Below are 21,485 nucleotides of genomic sequence, written 5' to 3'. Positions count from 1 at the left end.
TATATATATATATATTTTATCAGATTAACCCATTAATTTTTTTTAAAAAAGGTTGTTCCAGAAAACCTTATTGAAATAAAATACCTGTATCATGAATTCAAAAATAGAAATTAATTAGACAAATTGACAGTGAGAAGGAATATATTTATAGATTTATCTTTCACTTCCTCCAAGTTCTTGGACAATCTTTTTTTTAATTTAATGGAAAATGTGACAAATGTAAGCCCTTACCAACTTCCCACTTCAGAAGGCTGTTGTCTTCCCTCTCCATTTTTCCAATGACATACCAGATGCATGCCATCCAGTGTGCAAGGAGGGCAAACATGGACATGAGCAGAGTCAGGACAATAGTGCTGTGTTGGGAATAGCGGTCTAACTTCTGTAGCAGACGCAAAAGACGCAAGAGCCGCACCGTCTTTAGAAGATGCACAAGAGACACCTGTGGTAGGAGAGAGAGCAGCACAACTTGGTGTATGTGTTAAAATCATGCCACAACAATTTTTAGAAGCCATTCTAAAAATTTTGGAAGCAAAGTATAATTATTTCAATATTATTATTTTTATAAATTGTCTTCATTCTTGACATATTATAGCAGAAGATGATAGGATTAAAGATGGTGGAATAAAGGATAGAATAGGGAGGATAATTTAATTTATTTGAATAAGTACCTTTCTTAATTAGGAGTTATCTCTTTTTGCTCTCTGTATCATTTAATACAATAGTATACATTTTGATAGACAGCTGAAACACATTATGGTATCAGAATACCATGGTATCTTGAATCCCCTACACATATTCCCTTCCCTGTGTAAGGAAGTTGCTTTATAACAATAATTCAGAAAAATTGAAGTGAATGCCTAGAAAGTAATAATAAAAGTAACAGTTTATTTTTTGAAATAGGTAGACCCATAAAACTTGAGTAAGTTCTGCTCACAAGTACCAGTAGCATCTTCTCCCTCATGTGCTATACTTCTAACATTATCAACAGACAGAGAAAACATTTGCTTGAAGAGTGTGTGCTCTCTCTCTCTCTCTCTCCCCCCCCCTTCACTCTCTTGAACATGCTTAGGGAATTAAAATGAAATGGACAAGAATTTCTGAAGAGTCTCTGAGTGCCTTTGCATCCACTATAGCAGTAGACTTGTAGCTGATGGGTTATTTTATTGACTTCAGAGTCCAGTTGAAAAATGTGCATCATTGGTGTGGACCAGGATAGTCAATATCACCATTAATAAGTGGTACCCGTAGCACACATTCTTTTCATACCCTCAAAGAACATTCTAAAATAGAAAAAACAAATAAAACATTAAATCATATGGAAATAGAGTTTGACAAACTTCTTGACGTCACCTAATTTCTTTTGGAAAATAGAGATGAAGGAGGTGCTTTGTATAGCTTTAACTAACTAACTAACACTCTTTCCTTTACAAAACTTAATCAGGCACAAGGTCAGCATTGAGAGTTTGCTTTTGTATTTATCTAGAGTCAGTTGACTTCTAATTCCTTCCTTTGCTAGCCATATTCTCTTATCTCTAAGAAAAATATGCCTAGAACAGCACCTGACACATCAAAAATGCTCAATAAATATTTGTTAAATAAGTGAAGGGATAAATTATCAAGTTGAGATGCAAACACTTCAAGCTCAGCATACAAATTGATATTCAATGAAGTTGTTTTCACTTGTAATCTTGTGAATTATTCTATACTCAAATACAGTACACTCTTAAGGGTACTTGAGGAACTTAAGAGCTAGCTGTGCTCTTTTATTTCTTTTTGTCCTTCTCTCATGTCAAGTTTTACTTTCTTCTCCTTTGGAGCCAAATTCTCATCTATCATTTCTCAAGCTGGTAGTTAGCTAGATGGTCAGATGCTAAGGCTTGTAATCTTTGTTTTGTTATTTAAATATATTACTGGGGATGGAGTTTATTTTATAGGTAGGTGAATTTGATGGACAGGTGACAATTTTATAAGTGAAATGAAATCTGGAATGAAAGTCCCAAGTGTAGGAAGGCATCTGCATAGATACTATTGATGTAGTCTCCCCATTTTCTCTGACCAGAAAGGGGATGTTTGAGTAAAGAATATGGAGTTGCTTGTACGTGAGAATAATAGTAATTTGCAAAGATTAGGTGAACCTCAGTGTCCAGCTGACCCAGGTAGTTCTATGTCCATTCTGAAGTCAATAAAAACTGGCATTAAAAAATTATGCTTGCTCCCACCAGAGTCAGTAGATTCTTGCTAAGGTTTGAATGTTGGCTCTTGAAGAATGACAGGAGAAAGAAGCATATTTGACTTATATAGAAATACGTACCTGAAAAAAGGAGAGGATTCTTTTCACTCTTTGGATGCTTTTCTGAATTTGTCACTGATAAGAATTATAAGCTACTCATAGACAGGTGCATTCATCAAAACCCCCTATCAAATGGGAGTTTCCCCTTTTACCAAATGGATATGACCATTTCAGAAAGGAGAAAGAGAGAGAGAGGATGCTAATTAACATGTTGCGAGGCTTTCCTAGGTTTTAGACATTTATCAAAGCATTGTACAGATATGTTGCATTTTGAGTCTGGTCAAAACTCTGTAGGAATTATATTGTGCCCATTTTAGGGATATTTTGATGTAAACTTCCCCAAGTAAGTCACTCAGGTGGTAAGTGATAGAACTTGGATTCATACTTCTGGCTTTTTTACTCTATCGCTCTTCCTATGTCTTATTCATAATTTTATCTCTTATATGTGCCTTTTATAGTGATATACATACTGGTTTCAAAAAGCAGTGATCTGTACTTAAAAGAACTGCCATTAGCAATTGTCAGCAGAGTCAAAGTCAAAGTTTATGCAGTTTTGAATGTCATCTATGGAGATGCATTAACGGGACACATTGTAGATTTCAGAGACAAACACCTTTGGTTATTTTTTTCTTTTTCTCAGTTTTTGTTGTAAAACAGCATAACTCATAAGTTATTCCTCATAACTTATGTTTTCTTGAGAAGAAAATATAATACCTTGAACAAGTTTTTCTCTTCAAATATTATAGAATATTTTGTCCTAATTTAAGAGGTATAATGAATTTAGGTGCCAGCTTTTTAAATGTTCATACGCTTGCTCCTATGAAAAGCAGAACAAGTATCACTGATTTATTCCTTTCCTTTTTTCATTTTTTTGACATAGATGTTGCCCTACACCTTTTATTATTTATAAAGCGTTTGTGTTAGATTACGTAAGATTGATGAAAAGAGAACAGGAGTATAACAAAGTATATACATATTTAAAATTAGTTGAACATGAGAATTAGACTTTAAGACATTTCTTCATCCATATTAATTTTGAGCAATGAGAATGCTGATGATATAAAAATGTATGTTATATATCAATAATATATATTATATATAGATATTTAAAATATCTTATTTGCTCAGTACTCAAAAATGAAAGATAAAAAATGTATTAGTGTTTAGTAGCAAAGCAGGAAATTAATTTAAAATAGAATTGTATTAAATAATTAATGAACAATTTAAAACAATTTGCCAAGAGAATTTGGAAATTTTTTTAACTTTTTGTGAATTATATACTTATTTTGCAGCCTTGCAAAAACATGGTTTTAAGCCATTATGGTTTCATTATGGTACACTTATCTAGTCAAATTCAGTCTTAAAAAGCACTTTAGAAAGCCCAGATAACAATTCAATGTAGCAGTGATTGAGATATACTAGATTTTTCCTGGGAGCTTTCTTTTCAGTTGAGTCATAAACGTTTTAAAGATGTTGGCACTATCAACCTCACAACTTAAAAAGAAAAAGAATAAAAAGAAACTATTGTAAAGTCAATTAACAAATGCACAAGTCTGCACTAACAAGTCAGGATCACAATTCTGTATTCATTCTGAAGTTAATAATAACTATTTGAAACAGTGATTATTGTGTTTAATATTGATAACTATGCCTTTAAATTTTTAAAAGAGGATATGATTTCTATGAAGTACTGTCAACTGACTAGAAAATCTGCTTAATTTAAACTAATGTTTAATACATTTTTATGTGCCATAATTGGTTACTCTAGCAGAAAATTGCATTACTGCTTCACAAATGGCCTCTCTAGAAGTTTCTTTATAAGGGAGTATTTAATACTTTTAAGCATACCAATCATTAAACAATAAAAATGGCTACTACTACAAGTGATATGCTTTCTGTTCTGTGAGGCTACATGAAGGTGAAGGATTTAGAGCAAGAAAAAGAAGGTACAAGGATTCATGCAAATTCAAGAGAACTCTAAAGTTTTACATTAGTCATATCATTTAGATTTTTGCTTCATCCAACAGTTTTACAAGGACCTCTAAGAAGTGGTTGAATTCCCTTATTTAAATTCAACAGTCCTCTCTATCTTGATCAGTCTTCAGTTGGTTTTGCCAATGAGTAGCAAAATGCTAAAGAAGTATGGAGTTAAGGGTCATAAAAGCAGAAAAAAAAAAAAAACACTTCAAACTTTCCAGCAAATTCTTGAGACAAGTATCTGCCTAGGTAATATAAAGTGATGCTTAAATTCCTACAGAGGATTTCCTTATTAAAGAATTTGTTTAGTGGGTCAGTATTCATGATAAATTCAGCCTATCTGTATTTCCTGGTTCTAGGCATTTTAAAAAGTGGGAACAGGTAACGTGAATTTCCAAAGGAAATAATTTCATCAACTGAAGAATCTGGCCTGTATATCATTGGGCATCAGGGCGTCTTTACTGAAGAAGGCACAAAACTCTGGAAGCATAAATTGCCATAAACATTTAAAACCTAAACATGGGGAAAATAAATAAACCTTAAAGGCCGTGTGGCAGGGAGCTCTTTACTCACCACTGTGACGTTGAAAGCATACAGGAGATCAAAAGGCAGGGCTGCGATTAAATCAATGATGAACCAGGTTGTGACATAGTGGATGCAAATTGATCTTGCTTCAAAGATAACTTGGCCAGACTTGCTGACATAAGTTGTTCGGAAATTTAAAATAATATCTGCTTGGGGGGAAAAAAAAAGATTGAGAAATAAAAGGAAGAGACAGAGAAGAAGAAAGAAGGCAGGAAAGACAAAGAAAGAAGAAAGGAAGGAAGGCAGGCAAGCAAGCAGGAAGGAAGGGAGGAAGAAAATTATAGAAAATTAAATAAAATTAGGAAACGGTAACCACTTAGCCTAGTTCATATTGATACTATCCAAAATATTCTCCTCTACAGATCCAGTTCAACTCAACAGATACTGAAGAAGGGTGAAAGATGTAATATTTTCCAAGCACATAATATGTTCCAGACATGGAACCACATGTTAAGATGATTAAATAATTGCAGCAATAGAAACAATAGTCATCACTTACTAAGTGTTCACTATGTACTCAATATTGTTCTAAGAGCTTGGTATAGGGTTTTTCACTTAAATCTCAGTATATCTCCTGAAGTAGACAGTGTTACTCTGATTACAGAGGCAGAAATTAAATCCCAGGAAGAAAAAGTAACTTATCCAAGATTATATTGCCAAGAGTGGCAGAGTCAAGTTTTAATACAGATACAAGCCAGGCATGGTGGCTTATGCCTGTAATGCAGCACTTTGGGAGGATGAGGCAAGAGAATTGCCTGAGCTAAGGAGTTCAAGACCAGCCCAGGCAACAAAGCGAGACTTCATTCCTACTAAAAAAAAAAAAAAAAGATTAGCTGAGCATACTGGCACATATCTGTAGTCCCAGCTACTCCAGAAACTGAGGTGAGAGAATCACTTTAGCCCAGAAGATTGTGGTTTCAGTGAGCCATGCTTGCACCACAGCACTCCAACCTGGGCAACAGAATGAGACTCTGTTTCAAAAAAAAAAAAATCCCATTAAATATAATCTGAAGTCTGTATTCCTTATTTTATATAATATTACTTATTTCTATGTAGAAAAGTTTTACTAATCTCTGTGTTGATATGGGATTCAGCCCTGCCCTGAAGACACTCCTATTAACAAAGTACTGGTAGTTTCTTGTGTGGATTTATAGGTTAAATTCCATTTTAATGAAAATGCAATTATTTTCAATCTTTCCCTGCATCATTATTTAGTTATATATTACTGAGTATTTTACAATATATTAGGTTCTCTTGAGTGTTGATCAAATGACAACACCACAGCTAAGTGGGTCTCCTTTTGTTCCCTCCTGCTATTTATGAATAAACATCTCTGAGACTGTCCTTTTAGTTCCTGCATTAACTATCATTAAGACATTGGAAAATATTACATTTTCCTTAATTTGTTTTAAGATTGAGTACAACCAGGACATAGGGAATTTCAGGGTTGGTGAACACATCTGATGATGATACTTTCTGAGTATCTTATGGTCTGGTGACTGTAACAGAAAGAAATTTATCCATGGAACTCTATTTTTGGGGAGTGTCAGAGTTCACTTACTCAAGGATTAAAGGAGAGAAGGCAGGAAGTAAATATCTCAGTCAATGAGAGTAGGAATTCAAGGAGTTATGAAGCCAATGCAAGGCTCTGAGTTCTATCATTATCAAATGAATTGGGATACTCTTTGCATCTAATTTAAAACACCAAAAATAAGTAGAACAGTGTTGTATGAGGTTAAAAATTTGTTGATATTCTGGGCACTGTGGTGCATGCCTGTAGTCCCAACTGTTATGGAAGCTGAGACAGGAGGACTGCTTGAGCCCTAGAGTTCGAGATTGTAGTACACAAATATCATGACTGAGAATAGCCATGAAGCTCCTACCTGGGCAACATAGAGACCCTGTCGCTAAATTTAGAAAAAAGATGAAAAAGAATTTATTGATATCACGATCGTGATGACAACAATGATAAAATTACTCATGAAAATGTTCACTTTGTATTTGTATGTTATTTTACTTTTTCACTTCATGTTCACATTTGTGGAAGGCAGAATTATAAAATAACACCAGTGACCAGTGACCCTTGCCCTCATGTGATCTCTTTTTGTGAGGCTGGCACCTATGAACATGTTGACATGTTAATCCATAATTAGTTACATGACATGGCTAAAGGAAGATAATACTGGGTGGCCTGACCTAATAAGGCAAGAAAATTTTCTTCAGCTGGTGGCAAGGGATTGGAAGTCAGTGAGACATGCTCCTGCTGGCCTGGAGGAAAGCACCTGCCATCTTATGGAGAGGGTCATATGGCAGGGAACAGCAGGAAGCCTCCAGTTGCTGAGAACAACCTCTGGCTAACATCTAGCAAGAAAATGGGAACGTTGGTCCTACAACCACAAGAAAGTGACTTTTTCCAACAGCGCTATGAACTTGAAAGAAGATCCTGAGAATCAAAAAAACACAATTCAGCTGACACTTTGATGTCTGCCTTTTGAATTACTGATCAGAGAATCCAACTAAGCCATCCCTGGACTTCTGATGTATAGCAACTGCGAGACAGTAAATGGATGTGGTTTTAAGCTCATAAGTTTGCTATGCATCAATAAGAAAACTAATACAATACTTATTACATCATTTGATTCTCAGTATAGCCTTGTGAGGTGAAATACACAGGAGTTATGGCAAGGCAGATTAGTATTATTATAGATAATACATAAGTTCTTAGTATGAGCCCAGTACGGTTCTAAGCCTTTGATTGTCATGATCTCATTGATTCTTACAACAATGCTAAGAGGTGGTCATTTTTATTATCTCCTTTTACAGATGAGGAAACTGAGGCATAAAAGAGTTCAGGTGACTTGCCCTGGGTGATACATTTGATAAAACTGAAGCACAGGATTACATCTTTCAGCAAGTTAGTTAAGGAGTAAGACCCAAACCAAGTCTCCTGAACTCCAGTTTAGGACTCTGGGTTTTGATACATTCACAGAGACTGGTCTCATCACAGATCTGGAGGCAAGTTCTGGGTGACCCAAAAAGAAAACATTAGTTGCTTTAGTCTATTGTGAATGATCTAACTTTTAAATACTGCATTATCAAGAGTGATATTTTTATCAAAAAATAAAAATATCTAGGTAATTTTGTTAATATTGAGAATATGAAAGAAAGAAGCTAATTGGTAAAGCACTCACAATGGGATTAAAAACAATCCCAGGTGAATTCCACTGCACAGTTAAAACACTGTCATGGCAAAACACCACTGGACCATGGAAACATGGCCACCAAGAGGGAGTCAAGTCAGTGGAATGCCAACAGACTATAAAGTGAGCATGTGAATGTTCACTCTTCCACTTTATCTTTCTAGGTTTATGTACTTCTGCATTCGCAATGCAACTTAGTACCTCAGGCCACCCACTTTGAAATAAAGCAAAGATTTGAATTTCGTGTTTTCTAAAAGGAAGCATAGGTGAAGCATTTAAATTCTTATCTCATGAGTAGGAAAATCCAGAGTTGTTTATTAAGCTCATTAGTATCGTTTGGTTTTTGCAATATAGGCTGAGGTAAGCCCATAAGTTTGTTATAAAATTAATGGGATAAATTCCTTGAATACGTGGCCATGAGGTCAACCACAGTTTTCACAGAACACCCATTGCCATCATCTATATACATACCAGGGGCACTCCCATGAATGGAAGAATGAATGAAGTGAATGACCTATGGTTGATTGATACAGCAACATTTTTAAAGCTACATGGTTAGTTATGTGGTTGACTAAAGAACAAAATAGTGGGTCAGACTTCTGAAAAGAGCAGGTGTTTTCTTGGATAACTCATTACAGAATATTAGTTTGGAATATTAGTTTAGATAGCTTTTTAAAAAAATATGTATTATTCAACTGAGTTAATGGAATGAAAAGAAATATGCTAAATTTAGATTTCAAAAGTAATTATAAGACTTTGATACAAAAATAGATGATAGTAAAAGAATAAAAAATTTTAAAACATCTCTACAAATCTATTTTTGAAATACTTGAAATTTTTTTGGTTTCTTTGCAGGGAAAAAACCTAGATATATATTATTTTTTAAGATACCATTTTTTGGTAGGTGATTTCAAAGCAAAAAAACTACTTTTGTCATACTCTAAGAACAGGCATTGTCCTGGTATATTTACAAAACACTTTCACATTCATTAATTTGAATGTTTCCCATGCCATCTCTCAGGTGGACTACTATCTCTTGTATTTTAACCGTGACTCAGGAGATTTAATTGTTTGAAGTCATGCAGCTAGCAAGCAAGAGGGAGAGAGGATATCTTTTGACATTCAATCCCATTTTCTTTCCATTATCTAAATGATTACTGCACTTCTAAATATATTTTAGAGGAAATAACAATAGGTCAGTGCAACGAAATGCATTTCTGATTGTAGTCTTTAGATCAAATTCAGCATCAGCACTACCCAGGTAAAATAATATCAAATTAGAGTCACAGAATTAAACGTGGTGAGATGAACTGTCTTTGATTCTGGAAGTACAAGGACTAAGCTTTTGTTCAGGGATAACAGAGAATTCACCGTGTTTTCTATCCAGTAATGAGGATGTGGTGCTGTTGTACACAAACCAGGATAACTCAGTGTTTGCGAATACTGCCTTCCATTTAAGAGAATTGTAGAGATGGCAAGTACAAGTTCTTCTGTGAAAGTGAAGGAAGCACAGCCTAAAAAGATTGTGATGTGGAAGAAAGAGCTTTCTAGATCTGGTGTCCCTCATGACAGAATCATAGAAAAAGAGTGGAACTTCACAAACACTGAATGCAGCTGCTCCACCCCTGTAGCTATCTCATTCCCTTAAAGATGTTTGTATTTTTGGCTAATCAAATCAGCAACTTATTTAAATATTACAATAAGAATGTGATCTCCAGACAATCCATAACCCATCTGAAAGTAGCAGTATAACTTTTAGTTTTGAGAGTCCAGAAGCATAAGGATAATGTTTTTCAGCTGTACATTGAAAAATATATAGAAGTGTATTCATTAATATCTACAGTTTTATATGTAATTGGTCTTATTAATTTCATTTATGATCAATTTGCACAATTGTCCATAAGTGCAAAACACACACATACGGTTTAAATTTTTAAGAAATTTAAAAATCCATAACAAATTAATTCAAAGGATTTCTCACCTAGAAACCTTAATGTCTCCATGTGCTTGTATACGCACAAACAATCCTTTATGGCACATGGTATTGGTATCGCACATAATGAGTACACAAGCAGAGTAATAGAGAATTACCATACATACTCCATGTGGTTTATAGAATTTCTAACACACTCATCATAATATACCCATGCAAAAGAAGCAGAATATAATTGAAATATCTAATGCATCAGATGACAATTATTTTGCACTAGTTGGCCACATCCATCATTAGGTAGTTATTTTTTTCATGTTTTAGAAAAATTTTCTTTTTTCCATTGATACAGGATAAATGTACATCTTTTTGGGGTACATATAGTTTGCCTTATTGTACTTCAGATTTACATAGAATGATTTAAAAAAGACAATCAAGAGAAAAATGTGTACATAGGCTGTTTCCATATTGTTAAGGCTGCCAAAAGTGAGTATTTCACTTGTCTCACTTATGTCTATTTATGTGGACTAAAAAGCAGAAAGGCTAAATCCATTTTTTTCTAGTTTGATTTCCTCAAGAACTATGTAACTAGAAAGAACAAAAAGGTTAAAATTAATATGGCATAAATTAGTAAGTTTCTTTTCTTTATTAGCATGCATGACAGATGGGGAAATAATTTTAAAATCATATTGGCTGACTTGTTAAAAAGTAAATTAAGATACAATAGTGTGCATGAAAGCATATGCACCACATACAAATAATTAATGTCTTCATTTAGCCATTTATTTAAAAATTAATCAATTTAGTACAGTCTGGGCCAAGGGATATTTAATCAAACCAGCTGCCGACTAATATTCTAAAGATACTCTGGTTTTTTCATTGCTTATGAGACACTCTTTCAAACACAATATCACAGCAAATTTGAGCTAGAAGGTGTGGAATGAATGAATAGAGCTGATTACTGAAGTGAGGCTTGAGGGACTAACAATCCTAAGAATAATTGCAATTGATTGCCAATATTAGTGGATGAGAGTTTCATATCACTTCACCCTGGCTCATCTTGTCAGATTTGTCCCTCTTGCTTATCTGAGGTGAAAGATTTATGAAATAGCATAAGTCCAGTGAGAAACAGCATTTAAGAACAACTATAGTTAGGAGAAAAAAAGCTGACAAAAAGCAATCAGGTAGACTGAGGTGTAGTTGATGCTGGTATTGGCTTTTACTTTGTATTTGTAGGGTCAGTTATTCATAGTTGCATCAGTTGGCCATATCCATCATTATGTATTTTTTCATATTTTAGAAACATTTTCATTTTTCTATTGGTACATAATAAATGTACCAATATCTTTTGGAGGTACATATAGTTTAATACATTCATATAAATGATGAAGATCAAATCAATATAAGTGGAGCATCCATCACCACCTTAATTTCCTTAAGTCAGAGGAAACGCCTTCATTCTCATAACTTCCTTTCCTTTATTCTACTTTTGTTCTCAGTAGCAGCACAGAAGGCATTGCCCTCTCCCAGCCAAACATTCTTTCTGTAAATATCTGAGATCAGCCATCAAGTTCATCTGTTTCCAGGTTGAATATCTTCATTTCTTTCAACCATCTCTTATTGATGTGGTTTCCTCTTCATAGCCCTGATGATGCTCTCTAGTTTGGTGGTTTTCACAAAAGCCTCATGGAAGAAAGGAAGAATTTGGGTTCCACCTCCCCCCACCCACCCTTTCCAATTTTTAGGCTACTTTTCATTCATTTTATATATTAAGCCTCCTCATCAACTTTCATTTTGGAAAGGAATTTTCAAGTCTTTAATGCAATAAAGAAAAAGAAAATCACTCTTTTAAGGTACTTAGAATTAAATTTACCATCCCAGAAGTGGTCTTGCCAGTGTGGGAGACAGGAGCAAATATGTACAATTCCCATCAGCATTGTTTTCAGAGTTCTTGTTACTCCATAGCCTTGCTAACACTTGATGTTATAAATTTAATTTTTTTTTCTTATTGGGTGGGATAACAGTTCTTCTAATATGTTTAGAATTAGTTTCAATACTTCAAATAATATAGCCTTATTAAATTGTCAGGGTTTAAATAAAACCTTTTATTACTATTTATTGAAGTGAACTTTTGCCAGCTTAAACCCCCAAATGTCATTGTTTTTCATACATATTTCTCCTAATAGACTGCTTGGGTTCTTATTGGAAAAGCTAGAGCATAGGTATACCTTTCAGCTTTTTAACATACTTAAGCATCTTAAAATATTGCTATTGAGGACTTGTGTTCTTTGCCTTGTGCAGAGCCCCTGACACTCAAAGATGAACAAGGCATCCAAAAGAAGTATGCTTTTTTTCTGGTAACCCTAAGATTTCATAATTTTATTAATCTGCAATCATTCAAACTGTAGACGCGTAAATACAACTGTGATCTTGCTTGTGGGTCAGAGGAGACAGTGTACACTACCAGTGGATCTTTAATATTCCCCACTTATTGTCTACAACTAATTATTTGTGTTATATCAGTCTTGTGCATTGCTTTTATTTTGTTATGTAAGTTTACCATATCAACAGACTTTCATGTAACATGCCCATTGATATATGTACAGACCATCTATTTTGACTCCCTCTAAATTATTCACTTTTTCAGTAATATGTAACTCCAAATTAGATATTGAACTTTGGAAACATTTAATCATTTTTAATAGAAATAATTTAATGATTAAACATCAGCATACTTAAAAAACCTTATATAATTAGTCTTAATTATAGAAAGTTTTGACACATTTATTGTGCTTATAGATATAGTTATTAGATGATAAAATTTCCAAGTTTAAGTAAAAATAGAAAATACAAGAACTATCTAATCTATAATATTCAATCAAGGAATTAAAAAATTAACAATGAGGGTTATTAGTTTCATTTGAAGTAAATATTAATTATTCAAGTTACAAAGCCTAGAATTAATGAACACTTGGCTGGGCATGACGGCTCATGCCTGTAATCCCAGTTCCTTGAGAGGTCGAGGTGAGTGGATCACATGAGATAAGGAGTTCGAGACCAGCCTGATTAACGTGGTGAAACCCCATCTCTATTAAAAATACATAAGTCAGCTGGGTGTGGTGGTGGGTGCCTGTAGTCCCAGCTACTCGGGAGGCTGAGGCAGGAGAATTGCTTGAGCCCAGGAGGCCAAGGCTGCAGTAAGCCCTTGGGATTGTGCCACCGTACTCCAGCCTGGGAGACAGAGTGAGACTCTGTCTCAAAAAAGAAATTAATGAACACTAAGATAAATAATAAAAAATGTGTTAATACATTTGATGCTCGTCCCAAAATGAAATCATACATGTATGCTCACTAGAGAAAAAAAAAATTAGGTTAAACAATACCCAGCTCTTTGCATTTTAATTAGAACTATTGTATTCATTTTCACATTTGAGGAAAATAATATTCTTAGTATTTGTGGTAAGATTTTAGTGCCGTTTACCAAATATTATGGTTCCTTATTTCCTGGAAAGGTTATATTTCCTTACTATCTGAAGAGATTAAGTGCATCCCTATGACTTGCTTTGGCCAAAACTGTGAGAGCAGGGGTAACCGGGAATGCTTTTATGCAAAAGTGTTGAGAACCAGGGCATAATTTCTCACATTTTCTCCTCCCTGCCTCGATAATTGTGGAAGCTTACGGCAAGGTGTGTATCTTCTGTCAGCCTGGGTGCCTGAGAGACATAAAACTTTGCATTATATCCCACTGAGACATTGGGATTGCTTGTTACTATAGCACCCATTCTGACAGGAGTTTCTGTAAAGCCATAGGGCAGAATGGCTAACAGTGTAAAATTTGGAGTCCAGCTCCCTGGGTTATGGATCACTAGGCAGGTGTTGTCATTGTTATTACTATTACTACTGGTATTACTACTACTTTACAGGCTTCAAAAGTGTGGAACAGGGTCAATGAATGACTTAATCTAAAATTGCATAACATATTAATAGTATTATTTTTATTGTTACTTAACAGACCTATTAAAGTGACAATAATAATAATAAAAGTAATATAGCTATCATGCATTAAATTTTTACTTGTGACAGGGATTGTTTAAGTACTGTCTAGGGATTATCTATTTTGGTCATCTCGTTGTCCCTTTAAAGTAGGTAATATGTCGATTTAACAATACACGAAACACTCAGACAATCAACTTGCTGAAGGTTACCCAACTAGGCAGTGGAAGAGCTAAAATATGTACTTTAAGAGTCTGTCTGTATACTGCCACTAAAACATGATTTATTATAATTCTTACCCTCGTTCCAGCTCAGGACAGAGGTTCTTTTAGTAATATCTATGAATTGTTTTTTGAAACTTAGTTAATTTTTAGAATCATATAAAGATAATATTTAGCATTTAAACTATAGGTTTCCATGTAAAAATTGCTCAACATTTTAAAAAATGTTGTATTGGAAGAATAGCATATATACTGTAATGTACACTAATCTTAAGGGGACAGTTTAATGAATTTCTCAAAGCAAACTATCTTTGTAACCAACAATGGATAGAGGTATAACTGGAACTGGAAGCCTCCTTTATGATCCTGTGTAGCCATTAACTTCCAAAACATAACCATTGTCCAGATTCTCATTAATTAATTTTGTTTAAATCAGTATGTTCACTGATTTTATGAGTCCAATTGCTGGGCCAGCAAGTACGTATATGTTCCAGTTTAATAGAAACTGGCAAAGAGTTTAATAGACTGTACTAATTCACATTTCTATATGCAGTGTATGAAATTTTATGTTTCTCTGTATATTCCCCCAATCCTTGGCAATTTCTGATTTTTTTCCCTTATTTTCCTTTTAGCCATTCTGGTGGTAGTGAAGTTATTTTCATTTTCCTTATGATTAATAATGTTGAGCACAAACTACTTGTACATTTATAAACCCTCTTTTATGAGTATAATTTCAGAACTTTTGTCTAAGGAAAATCTCCCCCACCCTCCAGGTTTGTTTTCTCCTTTGCAGGAGTTGTGCTATATTTTGCATATAAATTGTGTCATGTTCAGGTAATTTATTCCTACCCCAAGGTCATTAAGATATTCCACTGTGATGTCTTCTAAAATATTTATTTTTTAAGGTTGACAATTTGTCTACAATCCATCTACAATTGATTTTGTTTATGGTGTGATTCAAGAGTCAGGATTTATATTTTCCAGATGGATATCTAATGGATCCAGCACTATTTTTGAAGACATGATTTCCCCCAAAACATTGCAGTGGCACCTTTGACATAAATCAAGTGTTAATGATCATATATGTGCAGATTCATTTATGATCTCTGTATTTGTTCCAATGGCTTATTTGTCAGACACTGGTTTTCCCACATTTCCAGAAGAGTCAGAAATAGAAGTGTTCACGAACTAATTTTTAAGGACTCTTAAGGTCATTTAAAACATAACTAATATATTTGATTTTTAAAGTAAAATTTAAATATGATTTAGTCATAAATATGAAGTGTTCTATTAAAAGTGAAATAGCATAAAATGTTCCATATTTGAAGTAACAGAACTATGCTCAATTAAAATAAATAGATTCTCACTTAAGGACATTATGATTTCATAGTTATTTTTATGAATGCCATCAGTAGAAATTGCTCATATTTTTATGATATGCTAGAATTTCATTTCCACGTGTGGTTACAATAATTCAGTCTATTTTTAGTACTCGTGAACAGTAAAATCGCAAAAAGATCAATAGTATCAAGCCACACCCATGTGATTTTGGTAATGTATGAGCTCATGCAATAATGCAGGACTTGGCACCAAGTCCTCTTCACTCTAGTTATGTTATAATCCAGGTCACTGAAACCAAAAGGCAAGTTGGGAAGCAAAGTAGCGTTTATGTTTTATTAATTCTTCCCCAGAGTTACTTGAGTAGAGGGTGTAGCCTAATAACCAGTCAATATCACTAGGCATTTAAAAACCCAGAATTTAATTGTTGTCGCTAGAGCACCAAAGTCAAGAAGAGAAACAAGACAAACAGAATTCCAAATCCAAATAGCCACAGGAACTCGGTGAGAAAGAACAAGAATTGAGTGGGCCAGGAGGAATTATAGAGCCAGTTAGTACTGAAGTACACCTGGCCTGTAGTCAGAATTAGGGTTAAAAATGTGCCTCAGGAGGTAAGGTCCATGGGTTGGAAATGTACGCCACCTAAGGAGTTGCTAATTAGAGCCAGAATCTCCAAAAATGTGAAGTTGCCAGTCATTGTTGTTTGTTCATATTTCATGTTTCAAGTTTTATTTTTAGGTTCTTACAAAGTTTATCCTCTTATTGTATATTATTTCAGGAGGGAAGGAAAGATACTGTTCCAATATCTGTTTATAAAAATAAATTATAGTATCTAGAGTTTTTCAGTGATATTCCAGAGACAGCAAAACTTAACTCTCAAAACTTAGCAATGCTATGTGTTTCTGTACTTATTCTTCATGGGGCATAGGTTGTTGATATAAGGATTAATAAGCAAAACTTTACATGAACACAGCTATTTGTTAGAAATGACCATATACTCAGGAAAGGTCTTATCCTCAAAAATAACCTTTTTATTAGACTGAGATAGTTCTGTTTTTGTTTTTGTTTTTGTTTTTCCTAGCAATGTGGATAAAACCAAATTGTCTTTATTGGGGCTAGAGTCAGAAGGTGCTACAAAATTCAGGTTACTCAGTACTGAACACTGCCATAAACTATAAGCCTAAGGTTTTATTCCAAGGAATTGCTTTCTGAGGCATCACTCCAACAATTGAGGAACGCAAATATGATATTTGGCTGCCACTAGTATGTTGCTTGACTTGGGGTGGTTTTAATGAATTCTGTTAATCAAGCTAATGTTGTTTTCTTATTTAGCATTTGAATGCTTGTCAGTACAAATGCTATGCTAAATACTTATTTATATACAGGCAAGATTATCTGCCTTGTCGTTCAAGAGATTCAAACATAACTTCCTCTTAACTTGTTTAAAGATTGCTACTGGCCATGTACTCTATATATTTACATTGTAATGAAGCTTTTCATGTGTTTGGTCAATTCAGATTTTTAATCTGTTATAAAATACCTCCTTGGTGATAAGTAATAATTAATTTGTATTATTTTAATAAAGTTGCCCAGGATAGTACTTGATCTGATCAAATACACCCTCCAAAGCTGTTTACTATTTTTCCTCTTACTTTTATGTGGTACCTTTAATGACCATATAAACTACTTGCCTTTGTGTACCTATAGACCTCACCACTTGGGAAGAATTGTCTTGGTGTCTGTAATACATGAGACTTGAAACACATTTAAAACATGCAACAGTCAAACTCTAGGGACTATGAAGAAATAGTGTATATTTATTTGTTTTGCAAGGATAAATTTTTATGTTGACATTAGGTTCCGAAGTTTGTGAGTAAAGGATAATTCATCTAGAGACAAAATGTTGGCCCAAAGAACTTGTCGCCATAAAGTATAGCATTGTAACATATCATTTCTCATTAAATCCAATATGTCACCTTTTTTTCAGTGTTAAAATAGATTGTGGTATCTTCAGTTAAATAATGGATGTAATGGTTGGCTTGCATCCAGTGGTCATGTTTGATATGTTCCTTAAAACACTAAAATTGCATTCAAATCATAACATTCCCACTCTATGGGAGAAACAAAGAAACTAAGAACAATACAGAGCACCACAGAGGGTGCTCACCTATCTCACATTTTACGCCATATTTTCGTTGAACAAAATGATGGGAAAAAGTGCTTCTATTACTTAAAACAGTCCCTTGCTTTCTTGTCTACCTTTCCTTTGATCTAAAAGTCCAGTAATGTAACCCTATTGCATAATGCACAGTGGCAAAAAATAACTGGCTGTCAAAATTTACTTCTGCTTTCTCCAGAGCAATAGAATTGTAGCTGGAATGACACTTCCCAGCCACCTTTGCAACTAATTATGGTCACATGTCTGGGTTCTTGCAATGAAAGTGATATGTGCAAATTTTATGGTCTGCCCATACAATTGTGCACATTTGCTTTTCCATGCTCTTTTGCTGGCTGGAATGAAGAAAAATAGTGACAATAGAATCTACTCATTAAAGATGGTACAACCACTGTCAGTCTAGGTCCCTAAATTATTATTTAAGAGAATCAACCCCAACACACACACCTCCCCCTGCCCACACACACACCTCTCCCTACTGGCCTTCAATATACTACCCAGAACATTAGATAAGAGAGAAATAAATTTTCACATCCCATAATGCACTGAATTACTGTTGAGCACTTGTTAAAACAATTTATTAACACTAACAAAGTAAAAACCACTGAGCTCTTCCTTCCATTAACTTAGCATTTTAATGATTCCCAGCCTCTTAAGAATAGTCTTTTGATGGTTGGGCTTGACAATCTAATCAAAATGTGGACTTTTATCATTATGAACAAGAAACTCACACAGTTCTCCACTATCTACCATACAGAGCAGCACTCAGAAATGTTTTTCTTTTTAAATACCCAGTCAAATATCGGTCAGCATCATCTCAATATTCACCATTCTTGCAGCTCCTCCTGGGCATTGAACCTCCTAGTGTTGCTTGCTAAAACCAAGGCATTAATATGATCCATTGAGGTCACCTCTGTATACTTGCCAGATTTAGCTAATAAAATATAGGATAGCAGTACAACTTTCAACTTCAGGAAAAACCAGATCATTCTTTAGTGTAAATATATTGGATAAAAAGAAAACGTCCCTATATCTGATTTAAATGGCTATAACCGTCCTTGGACCCTTAAGCCTCTCAGAATGCATCCAGACCACCTGAAATTGACCATCCATTCTCACCTCTCTAACAAATGTGCACAAATCCACTCAATGCCCTGATCAGGACCCTTAAAAACGTGTGTGTTCATCACTAGATGGATCCTATACAGCAGAAATGGGTTTCAGCGACCAACATAAAATATCATCTCTTCATTTGTCTGCTTGCCACTAATATCTTTTGTTTTAATTCTTTGAAAACAGTATTTTTGTTGGCTGTTATAGCTGTTAACCTCCCTGCTATTTCTTCTGGAGTTCAGCATTGCCTGGTACATCAAATTTATACAACTTACTTTCTAGACTCCCATTGTATTCCAGACATTTGTTTCTACTGACAACTTATACACAGTGAGGTACATTCTGTCTGCCTTTTTCCACCTATGTTTACGATTGTGCAATCTCATTCTCTGCGTTACCTGTGCAAAGTAGTGCTGTGTACTCATTGAATGACCTTTTCATGTCTTCATATTTTTTTTTAAGTCACTAATTTTGTCCATCTCTTCTTTGTTCACTATTGGTCTCCCCAAAAAGGGAATGAGAATTGCTTCTTGTTTAGTATCCCAAACTTTTGTTCCACTCCAGTGTATTTTGAGTCTCTTCACACTTCCCATTGCATTTTTTGGATTATCCAACATAAATGAGAATGTTCAACCTTTCCTCCAAAGGAATATCACCAGAATCACTGATTTCCATGGAAGCCATAATAATAATCAGGCTGTAGGCAATACATTAGCAAATTTAAAATATGTATACATTCTTTGTATTTTATTATTTAAAATTATAATCTTAGCTCAGTAATAATAGGATTATATGACAAAATGTCATGAGATGAATATTGGCTTTAAAATAAAATATAAAATATTTACAAAATAAAATGTGTCCTAATCCAGCTCTCTCACTCAATAGCAGTGTGTCCTTTGCAAAGTTAATTACCTTTCCTAAGTTCCAATTTGTACTTAAGTAAAAGGAAACTAATATTGGTGGCCCTTCAACTATTTACTCAACCAGTATTTTTGAAGCACCTAATATTTATATGTTTGGCTGAATTCTGGGAATATAAACACTCTGTTTCTGCATTAAAAGAAATTGTAGTGGCCAGGCACAGTGGCTCACACCTGTAATCTATTCCAGCTATTCAGGAGGCTGAGGCAGAAGGATCACTTGAACCTGGGAGGTGGAGGTTCAGTGGGCCAAGATCACACCACTGTACTCCAGCCTGGGTGACAGACCGAGACTCTGTCTCAAAAAAAAAAAAAAAAAAAAAAAAAAAAAGAAATTGTAGTTTAGTAGATCATACAGGTAAGCAAATAGGAAATCAGTAAAGTCATTTGATGAATGCTATGGGGATGCCAGGAAAAAATAGCTAACACAGACTTAGGTGAAGCTTGTGGCAGGCAGGTGAGAGATAATAAGCGAATTATATCCTAAAGGATTAATAAGACTTATCAAGGCAAAGGGGAAGAAGGTGGAGGCAGCAAGTCTTCATTTATTTAAAATTCAAGAGTAGCAAGTGATGGAAAGGATTTAAGCAGAGACATGACATGATCAGACATATACTTTATTAAAACAACAACAAAAACCTATTTATAGCATAGTAAATAAATCCCAAGACTGTAGCAGAGAAGGAAGTTAGTCAGGGATTATAGTAGTCTAGACAGAGCTGACGGTGACCAAAACTAAAGAAGTAGTGGCAAGAATAATAAGGGAGAGTGCATAAATAATAGATGGTTCGCAGGTGGACCATACAGGGTTTCCGGTTTGATTTTATCAAGGATGGAGTGAGAGACAAATCTGCAAAGAGCCCTAAACTTAGGACTTACTAGATTATTCTCAACTTTGGGGAAATCCAGGAAGGAAACAGGTTGTGGTTTAGTGGGGAAAAAATGATGAGTTCAGTATCTGACCTGTGGTATTTGAAGTAGCTATGTATCCTTGGAATGAGATCCTATAGATAGTTGAATTCACTTTCATAAATTTGGTGAATGAATGAGGCTCAAGATATTGTTTCGGGAGCCACTAACATTGAAATGCTAGATGGTGAAACAGTCTCCCATGATGAGTGTGTGATATAGTGGAGAGAAAGGAGAGAATCAAGGTTAACACTCAGGGGAGGAGCATCACTTAGAATACAAGAAAAAGGAAAGGAGCTGATGAAAGAGGCTGAGTAGAAACATCCAGCAAAGAGAAGGAAAAGCAGGAGAACACGGTAGACAATGGAACCCAAGGAAGAGAGGAAGGGTCACTAGTATCAAATATGGAAAGAGGTCTAGTCAGATAAAGACTGAAAAGCACTCCTTAACAAACAAGAGGCTACAGATTACAAGTGACTGAAAACTTTTCCATATCCTTGTTATAACCACTAAAGGAAACAATAAATATAAAAATATTGTTATCTCCACTGTTCAAAATATGTTTACACCTAATTTACCTTCATATTTCCTTTTTAAAAAGTGATTTAAACTCTTTGAGATTTAGTTTATAAACTGAGATGAGTATTATGCAATTTGGCTCTTAATTATACTATATTAGGAAAGGTCAGCCTTAAAAAATTAAGGGATAGGAAAACTAGAAGGTAGTCTTTTCAGAGCTTTTGTGTGTTTCCAATGAGAAAATATAAGTAACTTTAAATATTCTGAATGGTTGTGGCTATAAAGTACAATAAAATTTTTAAATTAGGCAA

General features: G+C 34.5%; 1 protein-coding gene across 2 annotated transcripts in view; it reads right to left on the bottom strand.

Annotated features, from left to right (window-relative positions):
• The window catches only part of KCNH8 (potassium voltage-gated channel subfamily H member 8), a 340,790-nt gene that overhangs the window by 119,607 nt on the left and 199,698 nt on the right, over positions 1-21,485 (bottom strand). For both annotated transcript variants that reach the window (XM_032267464.1, XM_032267473.1), the window contains 2 exons: positions 4,841-4,998; positions 232-439 (listed from right to left, as the gene is read on the bottom strand). In XM_032267464.1, the coding sequence (XP_032123355.1) occupies positions 232-439; positions 4,841-4,998 (366 nt within the window). The remainder of the gene's footprint in view (positions 1-231; positions 440-4,840; positions 4,999-21,485) is intronic.

Source organism: Sapajus apella, unplaced genomic scaffold (assembly GCF_009761245.1).
Source record: "Sapajus apella isolate SASKATOON/1434 unplaced genomic scaffold, GSC_monkey_1.0 scaffold4, whole genome shotgun sequence".
Classification (NCBI taxonomy): domain Eukaryota; kingdom Metazoa; phylum Chordata; class Mammalia; order Primates; family Cebidae; genus Sapajus; species Sapajus apella.
This window is presented reverse-complemented; position numbering and strand designations above follow the sequence as displayed.